Source organism: Trichechus manatus, unplaced genomic scaffold (genome assembly GCF_000243295.1).
Source record: "Trichechus manatus latirostris isolate Lorelei unplaced genomic scaffold, TriManLat1.0 scaffold00023, whole genome shotgun sequence".
In the NCBI taxonomy this organism is placed as follows: domain Eukaryota; kingdom Metazoa; phylum Chordata; class Mammalia; order Sirenia; family Trichechidae; genus Trichechus; species Trichechus manatus.
The window spans coordinates 9,161,006-9,181,264 of NW_004443959.1; the positions used below are offsets into that span (position 1 = coordinate 9,161,006).

The following is a 20,259-nucleotide window of genomic DNA, read 5'->3' on the forward strand; positions in this document are numbered from 1 at the left end:
CTTTGTACCACCCAAGGACTCCACAAAACCACAATACAACTATAAAAACCAGGGGATTAACTTCACAAGCATTTTTCCTAATAAGCTCCTTGCACATTAAAAAGAAAAACAAAAAAAATCAGAGGATTAACATTCATACATTACTATCTGTCTTAGCCTGGGTTCTCTAGAGAAGCAAAACCAGTAAAGCGTATAAATATATATAGAGAGAGATTTATATCAAGGAAATGGCTCGTGTGATTGTAGAGGCTGAAATGTCCCAAGTCTTTGGAACAGGACAGAGGCTTTCCTGATTCACGCAGCCTCAGGGGCTGGCAAACCCAAGATCGGTAGGTTGGAGAGCAGGGCTCTTCTTCACAGGCTGTGAATACTGACGAATCCCAAGATCGGCAGGCAAGACCACAAGGTTTCTCCTGATTCACGTAGCTGAAGGGGCTGGTGAACTCAAGATCAGCAGGTCAGAGAGCAGGGCTCTTGCTCAGAGGCTGCGAAGATCGACAAATCCCAAGATCAGCGGATAAGCTACTAGCTCAAGTCCCAAGAACTGGAGGTCAGATGAACAGGAGGCAGCTGCAGGATCCAGAGCAGGCAAAAGCCAGAGCGTCCACCTATATTTAGATGCAGGCCACATGCCCAAGGAAACTCCCTTTCAACTGACTGGCTACTCACAGCAGATCCCATCATGGGGGTGATCACACATAAACACTGAGAATCATGGCCTAGCCAAGTTGACAGTCTTAACCATCACACTATCCATCCTTCAAACCCCATTCAAGTTTCATCAATTGTCTCAGCAATGTCCTTTATAGTAACAGGATCCAGTTCAGAATCATGGGTTGCAGTTAGTTCTCATGTCTCCTTAGTCTCCTTAGTCTGGCTCCTCAGTCTTTCTTTGACTCTCATGACCTTGACACTTTTGAAGATTCTAGAGCACTTATTTCGTAGAGTTTCCTTCCTTTTGCATTTGTCCGATGTTTCCTTATGATTAGATTCTGGTTATTCATCTTTGGTGGCAAATCTCAGAAGTGATGTTGTGTTCTTCTCAGTGCTCCTGTCGGTGTCTAATATCAATTTTTCTCATCACTAATGATGCTTATTCTGATCACTTCAATAAGGTGGTGTCTGCCAGGCTTCTCCACTGCAAAGTCGCTCTTTATTTTGTAATTAATAAGTATTTTGACAGGAGGTATTAGAAATTATGTAAGTATTTCATTCCTCATCAAAATTTCAATTAATTCATGTATCAATTTATATCAGTATTGACTTGGGACTTCCTATTTTATTTGTTGTTGTTAGGTGCCATCAAGTCGGTTCATAGCAACCCTGTGTACAACAGAACAAAACACTGGCTGGTCCTGCACCAGCCTCACTATCGCTGTTATGCTTGAGCCCATTGTTGCAGCCACTGTGTCAATCCATCTTGTTGACGGTCTTCCTCTCTTTCACTGACCCTCTACTTTACCAAGCCTGATGTCCTTCTCCAGGGACTGCTCCCTCCAGATAACATGTCCAAAGTATGTGAGACGAAGTCTCACCATCCTTGCTTCTAATGAGCATTCTGGCTGTACTTCTTCCAAGACAGATTTTTTCATTCTTCTGGTAGTCTATGGTATATGCAATATTCTTCACCAACACCGTAATTCAAAGACATCAATTCATCTTCGTTCTTCCTTGTTCATTGTCCAGCTTTCACATGCCTACAAGGTGATTGAAAACACCATGGCTTTGGTCAGGCACACCTTAGTCCTTAAAGTGATATCTTTGCTTTTTATTTTATTTAATGAGTTATAATCTGGTACAATCATTTATTTCTTTTGATGCTTAAATTGTCCTAGAGTTGGCTAGTGGAGGCCCCTTCAAGCTGGCCCCTGTGTATTTTTCATACACCCGCATCATTCTTTGAGTACACCCTTATCTTCTGGCACAGCAAGACGTCCCAGGCTCACTGTGTACTTGCCCTGCCCCATCCTTCAAATCAATCATTTCTACAAGGAGCTCTGGTTCCTTCTAGTGGAGATGACATTTAGAAGGCAAGATTCGGGCACCAGGTGTCCTCACTGTTATTAGAGTGTTACTGATCCCAGGCCCAGGCTCTCTCAGTGGATCTGAGTGCAGAAACACACACACACACACACACACACACACACACACACACACACACTTCATGTATATTTATTTCTATTTTAAAAAAAGTTGCTGTTGAGTCAATTCTGACTCATGGCGACCCCATGTGTGTCAGAACAGAACTGTGCTCCATAGGATTTTCAATGGCTGATTTTTCAGAAGTAGATCACCAGACCTTTCTTCTGAGGCACTTCAGGGTGGTCTCAAGCCACCAACCTTTCAGTCAGCAAATGGGTGCATTAACCGTTTGCACCACCCAGGGACTCCTATTTATTTCTATATCTATCTATAGATATTGAAAACTGTGAAGTCTATATGAATAGTTCCAGTTCCAATCAACAGCCCAGGGCTCATTGTAATTTCTTTTTCTATATTTGTAACTCTCTGACAGTGGGAAAACTGGCTCTCATTATCCTCAACATATTACTTCTTGTATCAGTGCCCCTTATCATGTAACCAGTCTTCCATGTCTGCCGCCATGTCTTCCTCCTCTCCCAGCTTGGGCTCCACACCAGAATGCTTCTCCTCACCTTGTTTGTGCTCTGACAGCTCATCCCAGGCACCCTCCCCCACAGGGGCCTCTTTTCACATTGATGACATCAGGCCACCCTTAGCACCCCTCTGCATTGATGCCTTCCTCAACCTGCTCTGGTTCTGACAGCCACAATGGGCAGCTCTTGGGAGGGGACACCCTCTTCACCCTGCTTGGACTCTGACACCATTCCAGGTCGTCCTGCCAACAGGGGCCCCTTCCTCACTTCTCTCGGGCTGATACCCTCTATGGGGGCCTCCTCCATCCCAGTACAGACTCCCCCCTCAGCCCTCTCAGCTCTGACTCTCCATGCCTGGGCGATGCCCTCCTCGCCCCATTGCACTCTAACACCCCACTCTAGACCACCTTGTCCCCCCACCAGGCACAGATGCCTACCTTGCAATGCCTCACTAATGGCTTTAGGACCAAATTGCTTGGGAAGAGAAGAGAAGGGAAAGGAAGGAAGGGGAAGGGAAAAACTGTATTTCTTAGCAGAATCCCTGGGGCAGGTGCTTTGTGCTAGGAAGTTCTAATAAAACAAGCCCAGCTAACGTCTATTGAGCACTTACTGTGGGCTAAGCACTTTATAGGAGCCCTGGTGGCACAATGGTTAAGCGCTTGGCTGCTAACTGAAAGGTCGGCGGTTCAAACTCACTAGCCGCTCTGTGGGAGGAAAGACCTGGTGGTCTGCTCCCATGAAGATTTCGGCCTAGGAAACCCTCTGGGACGGTTCTACTCTGTCCTATAGGGTTGCTGTGAGTCGGTAATTGACTCTTCAGCACACAACAAGCACTTTATATGTACCATCTCAGTCCTCACACAACTCTGTGAGGTAGGATTTATCACTGATCCCATTTTCAAACTGCAAAAACTAAAGCCTCAGAGAGGCTAACTGACCTGCCTATAGCCATGCAGCAGTGAGGGCAGCACCAGAGAGCCTGGCTCTCTGGGTGTTTCTGTACAGCTAACAGCCAAAATGGTTTGGGATACTTCTAGAAACACAATTAGACTCCTTTTTCATCTGTCTCAGGCACCCAAGCTCTGGGGTCTCCTTACACACGTATGGCCCTTCTTTCAAGCTCTCTGTAAAGAAGCCTCCTTCTAGGACTTCACTTACCTCCTCACAACCCCGTGAAGCCTGCAGCGCTTCCTCTGCAGGAACAAGAATGTCTTCCAGGAGCTGCACCAGCGCTTACGCAGGGGTGGAGGTGCCTCGCTGTGGGAGGGCATAGAACCAGGAGCCTTGGAGGCAAACGTGAGGTTCTGTGGGGTGGTCTGGTGGGACTCAACTTCCCTGGTTTGCTCGCTGAGTCCCCAGGACTTGCCCAGGGGACTTCTGCCCCAGACTTGAAGAACGATGATGTCGGCCTGGGGGCGGGCGTGTGGGGCTCATGACGGACAGCTGAGCGTGGACATGCGTCTACACTGCAGTCGTTGCACAATCTGGGAGCGTCCACACCACACGACTGACCAAACAGCAGGCGGGAGGCAGGAGGACCTTTGAGGAAGTAGAAAAGACAAGCAAAAGGCGCCGACTTCAGCAGGCTCCCATCTGGATGGAGTGGTTTTCCACGACCCAGCTTCCTTCTCCAGAGCAGGGGGATAGCAGGGATGTCCTTTCCACATTCCCGACCCCACCAGGGAGCCGCAAGCTGATGAAGGCAGAGTTGGGGGTGTGGTGGATGCCGGAGGGGCTGGCCCTGTGCGCCTCTTGGGGAGTGATTTCTCCCGCCCCGCAGGCAGCTGTGAGAGGATTGGGAGCCATTAGCCATCCTGCCTGTCCCACCCCCAGTCCTGTGCTCCTGAATCCCTGAGCCCAGGTCTAGGCAGGTGGGGGGTTCTCAAGGGCCCTGTGAGTCTGGCAACTGTTTCAGCGAGTCTCTCTGTGCCTTGGTTTCTCTTTTCACACCCTTTTGGTGCACTGGGCTCTGCCACCCCCTCCGTGGATCCCTGGGACAGCCCCTTGTCCCCTTAGCCTCTTTTGTCGTGTATGAAGTGGCACTACCTCAGGGACGGCTGGGAGGACAAGACAAGCAGAAGGAACAGGACTGGCCCAGAGCTGCTAGATGGATGGTGCTCACAGAGGCCAGGGCCTTTGCTCAGGGTGCACACAGGTGAAGCAGCACCTCCCAGGGGAGGGGGGGCTTGGGGCAGCTCTTCCTGGGAACCGTGAGTGCCCCGGGGCCTCTCAGGCCAGCAGGCTCTGCCCCTGACCCATACCCTCAGCCTGGCTGGGCCCTACTATCCCTGGGTTCACCCGCTGGAGCCCCTGTGTGCCTGCCTTCGATGGGACAGACCCACACAGTCCTGGCCTTGAGGTGGTGAGGGGCACACGCCCCCCACCAGAGGAAGGCCTGTCTGGGCTTTGGAAGCAGTCACATGGGCCCCCTGGGGGCTGGGTGGGGACTCCAGCCGGGAGGCACACCTGAGAGAAAACAACCCCCATCTGTTGGTGGGCAGTTTAGAGATGAAGCTGGAACACTAGGCTGGGTCTGGGAGCTGGACGGATGAGGGGTCTGGCCTTGACCCTGTAGGTCTGGGGACACCAGTGAGGGATATGATCAGGGCAGTGTTGGGTACGGGGAGACAGTGAGCCCAGACCTCCAGGTCACAAGACCTGGGCTTGAGTCCCAGATCCACCACTTCCCAGCTCTGTGACCTTGGGCAAGTCATTTCCCCACGCTCACTGGGCCTCAGTCTCCATGTTTGTAAAATGGATGTGACAAAAATATTCCTTTGCAACAGCAGCCCAGGGGCAAGGACGAGAAGGCAGGAGGGGACAAGAAAGCTGGACAAACGGAAATGGAGAACCCGAGGTCAAGAAGGTGAGAGTGTTGACATGTCACGGGGTTGGCAAGCAATGTCACAAAACAGTATGTGTACTAATTGTTTAACGAGGAAATAATTTGCTCAGTAAACTTTCACCTAAAGCACACACACACACAAAATTCTTTTGCAAAGGGATTAAATGGGGTGAAGAACACAGAAGGGCTGCGGAGAGAAAAGTGCGGGGCATGTTTGTCCCCGTTTGTCTTGAGAGCTCGTGTCTGGGTTGGTGTGCTGGGGAGCGGGGAGAGGGGAGTCCCTGGGGAGCTGGGGCACTAGGCCTCAGGGAGCAGAGAGACTGGGCCAGGGTAGTGGTTGTAGGAACTAAAAGCAGGATGACAGACACCAGAGACAAAGGGTGGAGGACTGCCTGGCTTTGGCCCAAGGGTCCTGGGAGACAGAAGCAGCTCTAGTCCTGTGACAAGGACGGGACCACTGACACCATGGCCCAGCATCAGGCCACTGTGGTAGCAGCCATGAGTAAGTCGTCATGGAACCGCTTGCCTTCACGACTAGCATCTACTGTGGCAGCAACACCTGGAAGAGAGGGTCTTTTCTCCCCAGAAGGGTGCTAACAGAGGACATGTCAGACACGGATAAGCCAAAGGCAGGTGTTGGGGGCTGTGGCTTTTGAGGTTCTGTTTGCCTCCCCGCCACGAAGGACAGGTGTTGGGCCTGGCCCCAGCCCTGCAGGCCCTGCAGCTGGGCCTGAGTGCCTGCCGGACATTGCTCTGGGTCCTGCCCTGCTCTTCAGCATTGCCCTCCAGAGCAAGGAGACAGCGCCCAGGAGAGGGGAATGCAAGGCATGGGGTGGCACGCCCCTGTGCCAGCGACATGTGACTCCTGTAAACTTCATGGGCCTCGAATCTTCTGGAATCCAGAGCTGGAAGCGAGGGAAAGGTTGCAGCTTCGTGACAGCTGTAAGGCTGTGGGCCAGGGCCAACAGAGAGAAAGTCAGCCGCTATCCAGCTGGGCCAGACACCTACAGGCCAGCCTCTGCCAGCCACTGGGTAAGGCTGCACATACGTGTGACATGCCTGGCGAGCCAGCTGGTCTCCTGGGCAGGTGGGCAGGGCGTGGGGAGAGCCTGTGGAAGGAGGCCCAGCTGCAGTCCTCTCCCTCCGGGCTCTGCTGGGGGCTTCTCTGGGCACCAGCTGTTTGCTTTCTAACTGCAGTGCTTTCTGGGGCCACCGTGGAGGGAGGAGAGCTAGAGAGGAAGAGTTAGTTGGTACGCAGGAGTGGGGTCTGCTGGGGTGTGAGGCCTCCCGATAGGGCTCCTGCTAACTCTTCGGCCCTCTACCCCTGTAGAATGGAGAGACAGAGAGACAGAGTTGGGTGAAGGGGCAGGGATACAGTTAGAGACAGAGAGAGGCTGGCACAGGCCGGAAGAAGAAAACAGAGAGAGACGCCGGGGCCCGAAACCAAACCAGTTGCCATCAAGTCAATTCTGACTCGTGTGCAGAGTAGAACTGCTCCATAGGGTTTTCAAGGCTGTGACATTTCAGAAGCTGATGGTCAGCCCTGTCTTCTGAGGTGCCTCTGGGTGGGTTTGAACTGCCAACCTTACGGTTAGTAGTTGAAAGCTTAACCGTTTGCATCACCCAGGGACTCCAGACACTGGGACAGAGCTTCAGAAAGGAAGGATGGGGACTGAGGGGTGTGTCCTCGGTTTCAGCTGCCACACTGACCTCCTGCCAGCTCGCCCTACAATCCTTAAATCTCTGCTGCCCTCCTGGCATAAAAAGTGTAGGGGAAGGACCTGGGCCTAGAGAGCGGCACCTGTCAATCAGGGCCTTTGTTCTGCCCACCTTCTCCCCGCCCCCCACCTCTGCCCCAGACCGTTTTGGCCATTGACCTCACCAACCTAGGTAGCCCACACAAGGGCACTAGAAAACAGGCTCCACAACGCAGTTCCTGACATCTGCGTAGGCCCAGGGCTCCAGGATAAAACGCAACCTGTGAAGATGCTGCACTCAGCCACACAGGAAGTGGTCTGAGCCCTGAGCTTCCCCTTCTGCCGTGCTGCTCCCACTCACGGCCGGCCCCCCACTGCAGTGGCACTGGGCTCCTGGCTCACCACAGCTGTGTCGGGGCCTTGGTTCCAGTTCTCATCTTGCCGTGCCACTTTACCTAGCTAACTCCTACTAGTCCTCTGAGCCCCACAACAGGCAATCACCTCCTCCAGGAGGCTTTCTTGACCACCAGATCACCACTGTATTGCTGCTTATATGTCTGACTCCCCTCTTCCCCAACTCTGCTAACTCCTTGAGGACGTCACTGACCGTCTCTGAGCCTCATTTGCTTCTTTGTAAAATGAAGGTAATGGCCCCTGACATGCCTTGCCCTGCCCTTCCCACCTCACAGCCTCACAGCCCTGCCCCTCCCACCTCACAGACTTGTGAGCAGTCTAAGGGCCGATTTCTCTTCTCCCTCGGTTTCTCCCCCAGGGGCTGTCTGGGGAGGGCCTACTGTCCCCTGGGGGCACCCTCACTTTCTGGAGCCACAGCCCCCAGCCTGCACAGCCTGCACAGTGTTTGCACATTCTTAGCATGGCCAGCCGTGCAAACAGAGATGAAGTGTCTCCGGGTGGCACCTGGAAACTGGGCCTTCTGTGCCGGCTGCCAGGCTAGTCCCTGCACCACCGCAGTGAGGGGACAAGGGGTCCACTGCCCCAGTCTCACCCAGTGGGACCTGGGAAGGTTAGGCCAGAAGAAAATCCAACAGTTATATAGTCAAGATTCAAAACAGAACCAACAGAATATATGTATGTATATATATATACACACACACACATATATATACGCACACACACACATATATATATACGCACATATGTACACACACACACATATATATATGCACATATATACACACATACATATATATACGCACATATATACACACACACATATATACGCATATATATACACACACACACATATATACGCACATATACACACACATATATATACGCACATACACACACACACACATATATATGCACATACACACACACACATATATACGCACATATACACACACACACACACACACACACACACACATAAAGGGGCCCTGGTGGTGCAGCGGTTAATGTGATCAACTGCTAACCAAGAAGGTCGGCGGTTTCAAACCACCAGCAGCTCTGCGGGAGAAAGATGTGGCAGTCTGCTTCCATAAAGATTTACAATTTTACAATGTTGGAAACCCTATGGGGTCGCTATGAGTCAGAATTGACTGGATGGCAACAGGTTTGGGTTTATATATATATATATATATATATATATATATATGAGAGAGATTGATTAATTTTAAGGAATTAGCTTAAGTGATTGTGGAGGGGATTGGCAAATCCAAAATCTGTAGATCAGGTAGGCTGGAAACTCAGGTAGGATGTCTATGTTAGAGTCTTGAGGCAGAGTCCTTCTCTCCAGGAAACTTCAGTTTTTGCTCTTAAGGCATTCAACTGAATGGATGAGGCCCACCCACGTTATCAAGGATAATCGCTTTTACTTAGAGTCAGCTGATTGTAGATGTTAATCAGTCTACAAAATATCTTCACAGCAACATCTAGACTAGCATTTGACCACAAAGCGGGGCACCATAGCCAAGCCACCTTGACACATGCGGTTAACCATCACAGCAGACCTCTGCAACAGAGAGAGCTGGTGGCCTTGGGCACCCAGGAGGTCTGGTGAGGGCTCTAGGAAGCAGGATTTCCAACTAGGCCACCGTCCTTACAGAGTTGAGCCCACTCACAGCACCCACCTTGGGAATAGGGTCACCCCTGGAACACTCTGCAGGGATGGGGAGCTGGGCACACAGCTTGCTCACCCCTAAAGGGACCGTTCTTTGGCCCTGGGTTTTGATGCATGGAGTCAGGAGAGGAGGCCAGGCTGGGATCTCACAGGCCCCCTGCCTTAGCCTGGGCGCAGGTGCCTCAGAGCTGTAAGGGAGCAGGTCTGTGCACTTGTGTGGGAAAAATCTAAGATCTGTATTTATTTCTAGGAGCCCTAGTGGGTGGAGTGGTTAAGAGCTCAGGCTGCTAACCAAAAGGGCGGCAGTTCAAATCCACCAGCCGCTCCTTGGAAACCCCTATAGGGCAGTTCTACTCTGTCGTATATGGTCACTATGAGTTGGAATTGACTCGACAACATTTATTTCAAGGGATAAAATGTTAACCACACTCTCTGCTCTTCTCTTTCTGTCGTGTAGAATTATATCTTAGAAAATTAATAGAGAGATATTCGGGTTTGTCATGCATAAACTTGGTTAGTTTGTTGCAAGGTAGTCATGGCGAGGCATGCAAGACCTCACAACATTCATTTAGAACCGGAGAATCAGAATTAACAATTACAATGTTAGTTTAATGGTTAGAGTCTATATTGTCAGTTCGGAGAAGGGCTTATCCACGGCTTGAACTCGGTGGAGTTCTCTCTAAGCTAGGGTCCGAGGGTGGCGGCGGACAGCCTCAGCAGGCTGTGGATGTTTGCCTCTGCCTGCTCTCAGTGAGAGAGCAGAAAGTCAGGGTTTATATGTCAAATTCTCACCTTGCCTTCACCCAGTAAGGGCCAGCGTGACATCAAAGACTAGTATGTTATGTCATTTTCCCAGGGTTAGAGATTAGCCGAATGTCACATTGATCTTCAAGATGAGACATTAGGGAGGTTGTTTAGATTTATGTCTCAAGGATAGTTTGCGAAGATTAATTATGCTATGTTTTCTTTTATCGTAGCATATCAGGTCAAAGTCAACGTAACTTAATGGCTGTTTACCACATTCTTCACATACTTCACATGCTTCTATGTTTCTTTGTCTAAATTAAAAAATTTTCTAAATAAATTTTCTCAAGGCTTATAGCTAAATTTAGACAGCCTCACACACGTATGTTGCTGTTGTTAGGTGCCGTTGAGTCCGTCCCGACTTACAACAATCCTGTGCCCAATAGGCCGGAACACTGCCCGGTCCGGCACCGTCCTCACAAGTCATCGCTGTGTCTGAGCTCATTGTAGCAGCCACTGTGTCAATCCAGGTTAGCAAGATGAAGGCTCATTATCCTCGCTTCTAAGATGTATTCTGGCTGTACTTTTTCCAAGACAGATTTTTTTTGTTCTTTTGGAAGTCCATGGTATATTCAATATTCATCACCAACACCATCATTTCAAGGCATCAATTCTTCTTCGGTCTTCCTTATTCATTGTCCAGCTTTCACATGCATATGAGGCAACTGAAAATACCATGGCTTGGGTCAGGTGCACCTTAGTTCACAAAGGTATACCTATTTCTATTTCTATATTCATTCATATTATAAATGATCATATATATGTATTTTGAAAGCATTGTAGAGCATTATAGCAACATACAGAACACTTTCCTCCTCCTGTACGTTGGCTCCCATAAAGCAGTCTGGGTGACAAACTCGTGCTGAGTTTTAAGAAGGTGGGACTAGAAGGGGTCACGCCTCACACCTCACGTCTCACCCCTAGATACTTGTTTACAAGGCGAAGCCTCTCCTTGGGGCCTAGATAACAGGTGGGCTGGAACTGTTAAGCATTTTCACATTCAATAGTTTCTATGGTCAGCAGTTGAGGTCTTAACCCCTGGTAAGGCACAAAGAAAGAAAAAAAAAAAAATCCTCAAAGCCAGTAGAGAGTAAAACACAACTATCTCACATTATTTTTGTGTTTATCATTTAAGTTTTTTTCCTGAAAACTAAGCAAGTGTGCTTTTCTCGGCAGGGCAAAGAAACCAGGTCATGCGAGGAATCATGATGTAGGATAGTCATGATGAACTTCGCAGCTTGCTTTGTGACCGTGGGCAATTCCTGTGCAGAGAGGCTGATGTGGGAATGTGGGAAATGGCTTCCCTGGGCTTTGGACTTAATTACCTACAATGGGTCACAGGAAAATCATGAACCAAAAGGAGTAGAGTTCAGAAAGAAAAATCCATGTAGATCATTGAAATTATCTTCCTTCTATATATAGTACTTTGAACCTGAACACCAACTGTACACCAGTTGAAAATATTGAAGAAATTTCAGGAAAAGAAAGCCACATTTTCTTTCCTAATCACTGAAAGAGAACTCCCTATTGAATCAGCACCCTCCTGAAAGGCTGTCTGATAGCCTTCCTCAGCATTTTATAACAGGAAATGGAAAGGTAAAATTCCTCTTCTGCAGCAGTGTACCAGAGAATATTCGAGAGAGAACGGTTGAGATTCAGAAGTCCAGCGACCTTCCAGGGGTTGCTGTCTGTTCACTCATGCCACAAACATTGATTCCTTCATTCATTCATTCAATAGAAGTTTATTAGTCACTGCATCAATCAGGATCCCAACAGGAAACAGACGGCACACTCAAAATCGGATCATTCAAGGAGGGATTATTTATAAAAGGACTACTTACCAAGATGAGAATACAGGCTAACCTAAAGGGATAGTGTAACCTCTGGCAAAAAAAAAGGCGGCCATTGCCTTCAAGTCCGACTCATAGTGACCCTGTCGGACAGAGTAGAACTGCCCCATAGGGTTTCCAAGGAGCAGATGGTGGATTCAAACTGCCAGCCTTTTGGTTAGCAGCAAGCTCTTAACCACTGCACCATCTCCGGCAAGTAGCAGCTAAGCTCTTAAGGGACAAGGAGGTGGTTCTCAGTACCTGGAGGGAAGGAGTTGTGCAGTGGAGACCCCCTGAGCAGAGCAGTGAGCTTCTAAAGGAGCAGCTGCCTGAGGCAATTTATAGGGGCAGCCCGGGAATCAAGACTCTGACCTCATTCTCTCGATTCCCTTAAATCTCCTGTTGCTGTCTTCCTTATCTAGTGCTGCTGTAACAGAAAAACCACAAGTGGGTGGCTTTAACAAACAGAAATTTATTTTCTCACAGTTCCAGAGGCTAGAAGTCGTAATTCAGGGCACCACCTCTAGGGGAAGGCTCTTTGTCAGCTCTGGGGGAAAGTCCTTGTCTCTTTCAGCGTCCGTAGCCCCTATGTTCCTCCATTCCTTTGGTGATCTTCACGTGGCATCTGTTGTCCCTCATTTGTGCTCCATCCTGCATCTAATCTGCTCTGTTTATAACTCAGAAGTGATTAGGTTTAGGATACACCCTACACTGATATGGCTTCATTCATATAACAAAGAAAACCCTACTCCTAAACAGGATTAGACCCCAGGTAGAGGGGTTAGGATTTCAGCGTATATTTTGGCGGGGGGACACAACTCAATCCATAGCGCCTGCCAGATCCATACAGGTTGATGCAGTCCACATAGGTCAGCCTCTGGGGAGAAGAGCAGGGAGAAGGATGGAGAGTGGGTTTGGAGAGGCCAATGTAAGATATCTGACACACGCGTCTACAAGGTGCCAGGCATTTTTCTAGGCAGCTGGAACTCAGCAGTGAAAAAGACACACAAATACCCTACTTCTGGTGGAGGAGACATTCTGGCAAGGGGAAGCAAACAGTAACAATAAATATAATAATCAAGTAAAATCTATAGCAGGTTTGAAAGTGATAAGTGCTATGAAAAAAAAAAAAAAAAGGTTAAGGTGGCCAGGAAGTATCGGGGAGGATGTAAGGAGCTGAAAGGATCAAGCAACAACTTGTCCTTCACCTTGGAAGGGATATGTTGACATGCCTCAGATCACTGGGTCCCTAGAAATTTTACTGAGGCAGCCCTTGAATTTTCATGGGATTCATTTTCTACCCTCTGGCACATGCACATTTTACTGTGTCTAGGAAAACAAAACAAAACAACCAAACCCATTGCCATCAAGTTGATTCTGACTTATAGTGACCCTATAGGACGAAGTAGAACTGCCCCACAGGGTTTCCAAGAAGCGGCTGGTGGATTTGAACTGCCAACCTTTTAGCAGCTGAGCTTTTAACCACTGTACCATTGCTATTTCCTGCTCACTAGATCCTCTCAGCATATCATCAATGAAATGGACTGACTTGATGTTCTGTGGAATGGAAAGACTAGCCTATAACACAAGGCTAGAGGGTTGATACAGTCCTGAGGTAGGACAGTGGAGGTGTATTGGGGGCCCCACCAGCTGAAAGCAAACTTCTTCTGATGGTCTTCACTAACTGATAGAAAGAGAAAGTATTTGCCAAGAGGGGCAAGCCTGAGACTCAGCTTTTTACTCATCTTGTTATTAAAGCCACTGACATCCTATCAGGCTCATAAAAGTGAGCCTTTCATCCTGGTAACATGACTGGGCAAAAATCTCCAACACGACTTTCAGCAATGGAAAACTAATAGTCAAACATGGTGGCTTCTATTACCTGTATGCCGCCATTTGCTTTTGGCATCATGTAAGCTCAGGAGACTTGGCTATGTAGTTATCTTCCAGAGGATGGAGTATGTAATTAAAACCAGGCACAAAGTAGAGCAGGCAGCCAGAATGGCTGAAAAAGAGTTGAGAGAGGGGGAGAGCAATAAGAGATGAGGTCAGAAGGGTCAGAGGGGACAGATTCTGTGCACATTACAAGGGTTTTACTCTTGGTGAAATATGGCAGGGCTTTGAGCAGAGGAGTTGCTTAATGAAATTTACATTTTAGAAGGACCATTGTGGCTGCCAGATTAAGGATAAAGTAAAGGGACCCAAGAATGGAAGCAAGCAGTCCAGTTATAGCTGTTGTTATTGTTAGGTGCTGTCGAGTCTGGTCCAACTCATAGCGACCCTGTGTACAATAGAACCAAACACTGCCTGGTCCTGTGCCATCCTCACAATTGTTGATATGCTTGAGCCCATTGTTGCAGCCACTATGTCAATCCATCTCATTGAGGATCTTCCTCTTTTTGCTGACCCTGTACTTTACCAACCATAATGTCCTTCTCCAGGGACTGGTCCCTCCTGATAACATGTTCAAAGTATGTGAGACATAGTCTTGCCATCCTTGCTTCCAAGGTGCATTCCGGCTGTACTTCTTCCAAGACAGATTTGTTCGTTCTTCTGGAAGTCCATGGTATATTCAATATTCTTCACCAACACCAACTTCTAACTGTCCAGTTAGAAGGTTACTGTAAAAACCCAGGCAAGAAATGATGGTAGTGAGAGATAGTTGGCTCCTGGATATATTTTGAAGGCAATAGGATTTTTTGAGTTTGGATGCAGGATGTGAAAGAAAGGGAAGTTGATGATGACTCTGTTTTCGTTCTGGGCAAGTGAAAGCATTAACATCAGTATTTGCTGGTCACCTTCTCTATGCCAAGCACCATGCTGCGGGCACTGGGACCATGGAAATAAGAAAGGCATGGCGCATGATCTCAAGGCTCCTGCAGTCTCGGGTAAGGGTGAAGAGGAGGGTAGCTGGACATCTAAACAGACAAACCCATTGCCATTGAGTCAATTCCATCTCATATGGACCCGTAGGATAGAAAAGAACTGCCCCATAGGGTTTCTAAGACTGTAAACCTTTTACAGAAGCAGACTGCCACATCCTTCTCCTGTGGAGTGGCTGGTGGGTACGAACCACTGACCTTTCAGTGAGCAGCAGAAGGCTTTAACCACCGTGCCACCAGGGCTCCTTCACCAGGGACTGGGAAGTAGGAAACTTTTATTCCTCCAAGAAATCTCCTCATAGGATTCTAACATTCATGCTACAATTTTAGGCTAACTTTTTAATTTCTCACATCTGTTACATTTATAATAAAGGTTTGGTTAAAAGATTTGAAGGGGATGATAGCTAAAGGGGCTCAAAATCACAAAAGTGTGTGTGTGTTTTATTTTTTAAGACATTAGAGACTTGAACAAGAGAAGAAATAACTGATGTAGCTATTGTTGTTATTCCGTATCCCACTTGTCGCCGTTGGGTGTGGAAAGAGCACTGGAGGAACCAGAAGACCTAGGTTCACAGCCTGGCTACATCCCTTACTAACTGTGTGACCTATGGTGAGATGAAAATATTGCTAACATAGAGAAAAATATGCTTCCTTAATAGGGTAAATGGATGAACTGAAATAACACATGTAAGAGCACTCTGTAAACAGTTTATACCAAGGTCAGGTCCATCTAGTCTCACTTCCAGGTGTTCCATTCAGCCTTCCCCTACGACTCCTTTCTAATGTTTTCTCCTTGAAACCCCCTTTTCTTGAGCCACTGTTAGGTACTTGTGCCTTACTGATTGCCACTCTGTTGAACAGACAGCCCCTAACCTACTGGCCCTACTCTGTAGCCTACAGGTCCAGGTCCAGCCCAGACTAATGTCAGAGCTTAGTAACTTCTAAAAAATCTCTTTGCAGACGTCTTACAAGTGACTGGGTAGAGGCACGGAGTCACCTAATTGTCACAAAATCATCACAAAATGCTATGTAACAAGCATTGTGTTGGGTGTCAAAGATCCAAAGGTGACTAAGACATCAAACCTGTTCTCAGGGAAATCAGAGATTGTGAGGACGACTGGCAAGCTTTCAGCTACAATACAGCATGGTGAGTGCTAGGACAGACTGCGTTGTGTGCTGAGGAACCCTGGGATGAGCCACTGGCGAGGTCAGGAAAGCTCGTGGCCACAAAGGGAAGGCCGAGTTTGGAGGCAGAAGTAAAAGCTAAGTGACAAAGGGAGAAGAGCAGAGCAGTATGTGGGAAGGCAAGGATTGTGAGGGAACCCCAAGAAGTTCCAGGGAGCCTTAGTAAAAAGTAGAGTGCAGGAAAGTCATGGTAGAAAAGGCTCCAAGAGAATATATGATCCAGATCCCATGTGGCTCCCTATGCTAAGCTAGACTCTGGAACCACTGAACAGCCAGGAATGGAGTCTGCTGGAAGGGATTCTCGACTTTTAGCCCAAGGATCAGAGAGAAAAATGCACAGACGCCACAGGAAATCCACCAGGGAGCTTGCCGCATTAATTTGACCACGTACACGCTAAAACTAGATTTCAGTGTCTATCACATTTAGGCCCTGGCTTGTCTGAATGTGCTCAGGACAGCTGCTTGACTTAGAAATTTCTGATGAATTAAACATTATGGTTAGAGTTTAAACTAAACATCATTGTTTGCTAAGCTTGTCAAAAGTAAAAACACTAAGATTTTAGTTTTTAAAGTTTTATCTTCAGCTTTAGTGGTTATGTTTTAGTAATAGCTGAAAAATTATTCAGGGCTCCTCGGATTTTTTCTTAAGGAAAAATTAAGCTGAAGGAAGTCGTTCATGTATACATGTTGAGAAATAAGGACAAAGTGCTAAGGAGATTTCTTTTCAGTTCTAATATTCTAAGAGCTCAAATTCTGCTTTACTGACTAATGAAAGGACGAAGCCTAATCGAATAACAACAGAAAGACATATTACAAAATAGACATATAAAATTTAATTCCTTTGGTTTAAAATACATCTCCAACGATACAATTAAAAATAATACACAAGACAAAATCAATTTCATAAAACAAAATATAAAATATTGTTATATGACCCGTGTCCCATGATATCTTATATTAGAAAACCAGCAATTTAGTTCACATACTTCATTAGAATATTTTAACATAAGAATGTAACTATCTGTCCTATGTATACAAATGACCTATTCTAGTTCCCTGAACCTAAAGATACCCGTGATTTTATTTCTGTGATAAACTTACATTTTTTAGTATTTTAATATATTTAAACATGTGTACAAAATGTTCCTCTGCCATAGTAATATATTCTCAGAAATTCATAAATGCTTTCTAGAATTGTTAATGTACAAGATAATCAAAGCATGAAGGCTCTGAAACATGATAAAATAAAAATCTTATAACAGGAAGATTAGGAAGAACTCCAATTTTGAGCTGTATCACTTGGTACATAATCATTACAGTATGTTTATTGTGTTAGCTCACTCTGTATAGGGACATCTGACTGATGCTAGCATACACAATAGATCTCTATTGCAGTAGTGTTTTTCCTTTACTTCATATGTTAAGCAGTGCAGGAATCCAAATAATAACATTCTCAATAGCAAACAGAATCTCTGTCATTTGAGAAGGTTTTGCTATGCTATGGAACGATTGCCTGTGTTTGGGAGAACACAGAGAAAAAGCTTTTTAGTGGGTTCCACAAAACAGTGTTTTATCTGCTTGGTGTACATTATACAAAATAACTTAACCTTTTGTCTAGGGGAAGTGTTTAAGGTAGATCTTATTGCATACCTTCACTATATGTACACAGACATCATATTTATATATTATATATTTATATAAGACATGTATGTACACATTTACATAGACCTTCAAAAATATATTGCACTTATATACAATGCAGCTTTATCTTAACTGATTTCATACTGTAACCCACTTAAGTTCTTCATAAGAAAGGCAGTTGATATGTCCAAGAAAGTTGCAAAGGAAGATTTCAGTAATATGCCCTATTCTAGTAAACATTTATTGGAGGGTGAAAGGTTAAGGGAGAAAGGGGCTCCTCCCTTGACTCCAGACGCCAGCTCCCACTCACCTGAGGCAGGCAGAGTTTATATGCCAGCTCCCGCTCACCTGAGGCAGGCAGAGTTTATACTGAGCTCAGGCGAGAGCACAGAACCCTGAAAGCCAAGTCTACTGCTTTTTCTGACGTCATCAGTGAGCAGGCCCACTAATATTAAAGAGACACAAGGTAGGTAGCCCAATATTTTTTTTTATAAATAATGTAGCAGATATCCTAAAGGCTCCTAGAGAATCTATTAAATCTTGGAACAAAGTTTTCACTTCTAATCTTCAGTATCTGTATGAAAAAATTCAAACATAATGATATATGGTTTTCTCTGTCATCTGAAAAATACCAATGCAATATATTGAATTCTATCTCCAAGCCAAATGCTGCTCCATCTCCCACTCAAAAGACATCCCCTCCACTGACATCCACCCTGCTTGGAAGGTGGCTGGCTGGTGTACCTGTGGCTTGCCAAACAATAAATCTACTGGACACCTTCATTTAACTCATGGGGAGTTGTGGGCAGGTAGGCCTTTAGATCTCAGTGAGGGTGAGTTTGTACGATCCCCCTGCTTCTTCAATCTGCAACTGGAAGGTATCTTCATTGGAATAATGCTTCACAATGTTGTCATCCATGTTCACCAGTATCCTGAATAAGGAGACACAAAGACAAGTTCACTTCATTCCTACTAGGCTTTGGAGTCAGACCCAGATTTAATATTAGCTCTGCCACTTACTAACTGTAACACAGGACACAAATTATTTAAACCTCCCTAAGCCTCAATATCCTCATCTATAAAGTAGGGCAATAATAGTGCTTATCTTATAAGGCTGATGTGAAAATTAAATGAGGGAATCAAGTAAAGCTTTTATAACAGGGAATACAGAATGGGTGGTGGAAGAAGGTAGTTCTAAATACCAGCTACGACTATGTGGCCAGTTGCAGAAGTACAGACTGTAATTGTTAGTATTTTTTCCTTATTTTGTTATATGTGTGTGTATGTGTGTATATATAGTAAATATCTCTGTTTTCTTCCCTCCCTTATGCCATTACTCATTATAAAATATACGACATAAAAGGGGCTAGAGCGTTTTTGGTTGTATGCATGTTAGTTGTATTGTGTTAGGCACAAGGATGACTCTGTAACTGTCTTTATTTAGAGATTATGTATGGTTTAAGGAGACATGTATAGGTGCCAAGCTGACAAGGGGTGGACTGTGATGGTCAATGTTATGTGTCAACTTGGCCAGGCTATGATTCTCAGTGGTTTGGCAGACACTGTTTATCACCTCTCATTCTGTGATCTGATGGGAGCAGCCAATCAGTCAGAAGAGGAGTTTCCTTGGGGGTGAGGCCTGCATCCATGATATAAACAGATGTTCTGGCAAAGCTCTCTTTTATTATAAAAAAATAATTTAAAAAGCCTCAATTTCCTCATCTATAAAATGGAGCAATAATAATGCTTATCTCATAAGGGTGATGTGAAAATTAAATGAAGGAATCAAGTAAAGCATTTCTAACAGTGCATGACACATGGTAAACGATACTAGCTTATTTATTTTTATTATTTCTAGCATGTAGTAGTCACTCAATAAATAGTAACTATTATAACAAAATAAATCTACAGAAGGAGCACTTCACTGTTCCTGCTTCAGAAAGCATATTTATAAAATTAATCTACTTGATCTGAAGCCACAGGTTCCTGACAAATGATCTTCTCTGGCAAGTTACCCTCAAAGTTTACTTGAACCACTATGAAGTCCAACTCTTTCCACTAAAGCCATCCTGAACATTCCAGTTAGGATCTGTTTTAGAATTAAGCCAAAAAATTCTTATGCTCTATCCTGCTTCTCCATCCCGAACAGCACAGACACACACTTAAGTAAAGCAGAACTAAAAATATTCTGGACAAAGAAGCAATGCTATATGACTTGAAAATATGATCCAGGCCAGGATGGAAGAGTAGAAAGAATAGAGGCTTTACTCAGTCAAAACCGAATTTTAGCCATGACTCCACCAGTAACATGTGACAAGACCTTGGACAAGTCTCTTAAGCTCCCTGTGCCACCTCATCTATAAACTACGAATAATAACACCCGTATCAGGAGGATGGTGTGAAACTTAAATGAAATGCCACGTGAAGTACCCGATCCAGAGCCTGGCTCATGATGGCTGTTCAGTAAATGGAGTGGCTATTGCTGTTATCCTTAGTAAATTTCCTAATGTGCTCTGGAATTTGGAGCCACTTCACAGCTGCCAAGCATGGGAAGAGCAAATAAAATTTTACTTGAGAAAAAAAAAAAAAAGCCGCAAGATGTCTTAGAAAGGGTGATCAATTTTATGTGAATAATTTAATGAGAAAAATATACATTCTAGCATCAGTGTTTCTATAAC

General features: G+C 45.9%; 1 protein-coding gene across 1 annotated transcript in view; it reads right to left on the reverse strand.

Moving 5' to 3' along the window:
• Window positions 1-18,154: 18,154 nt before the first annotated feature.
• GRHL1 (grainyhead like transcription factor 1) overlaps window positions 18,155-20,259 on the reverse strand; it is a 54,095-nt gene continuing 51,990 nt past the window's right edge. Inside the window, exon 16 of the mRNA XM_023728263.1 lies at window positions 18,155-18,513. Coding sequence (XP_023584031.1) covers window positions 18,399-18,513 — 115 coding nt within the window. The 3' untranslated portion in view covers window positions 18,155-18,398. The remainder of the gene's footprint in view (window positions 18,514-20,259) is intronic.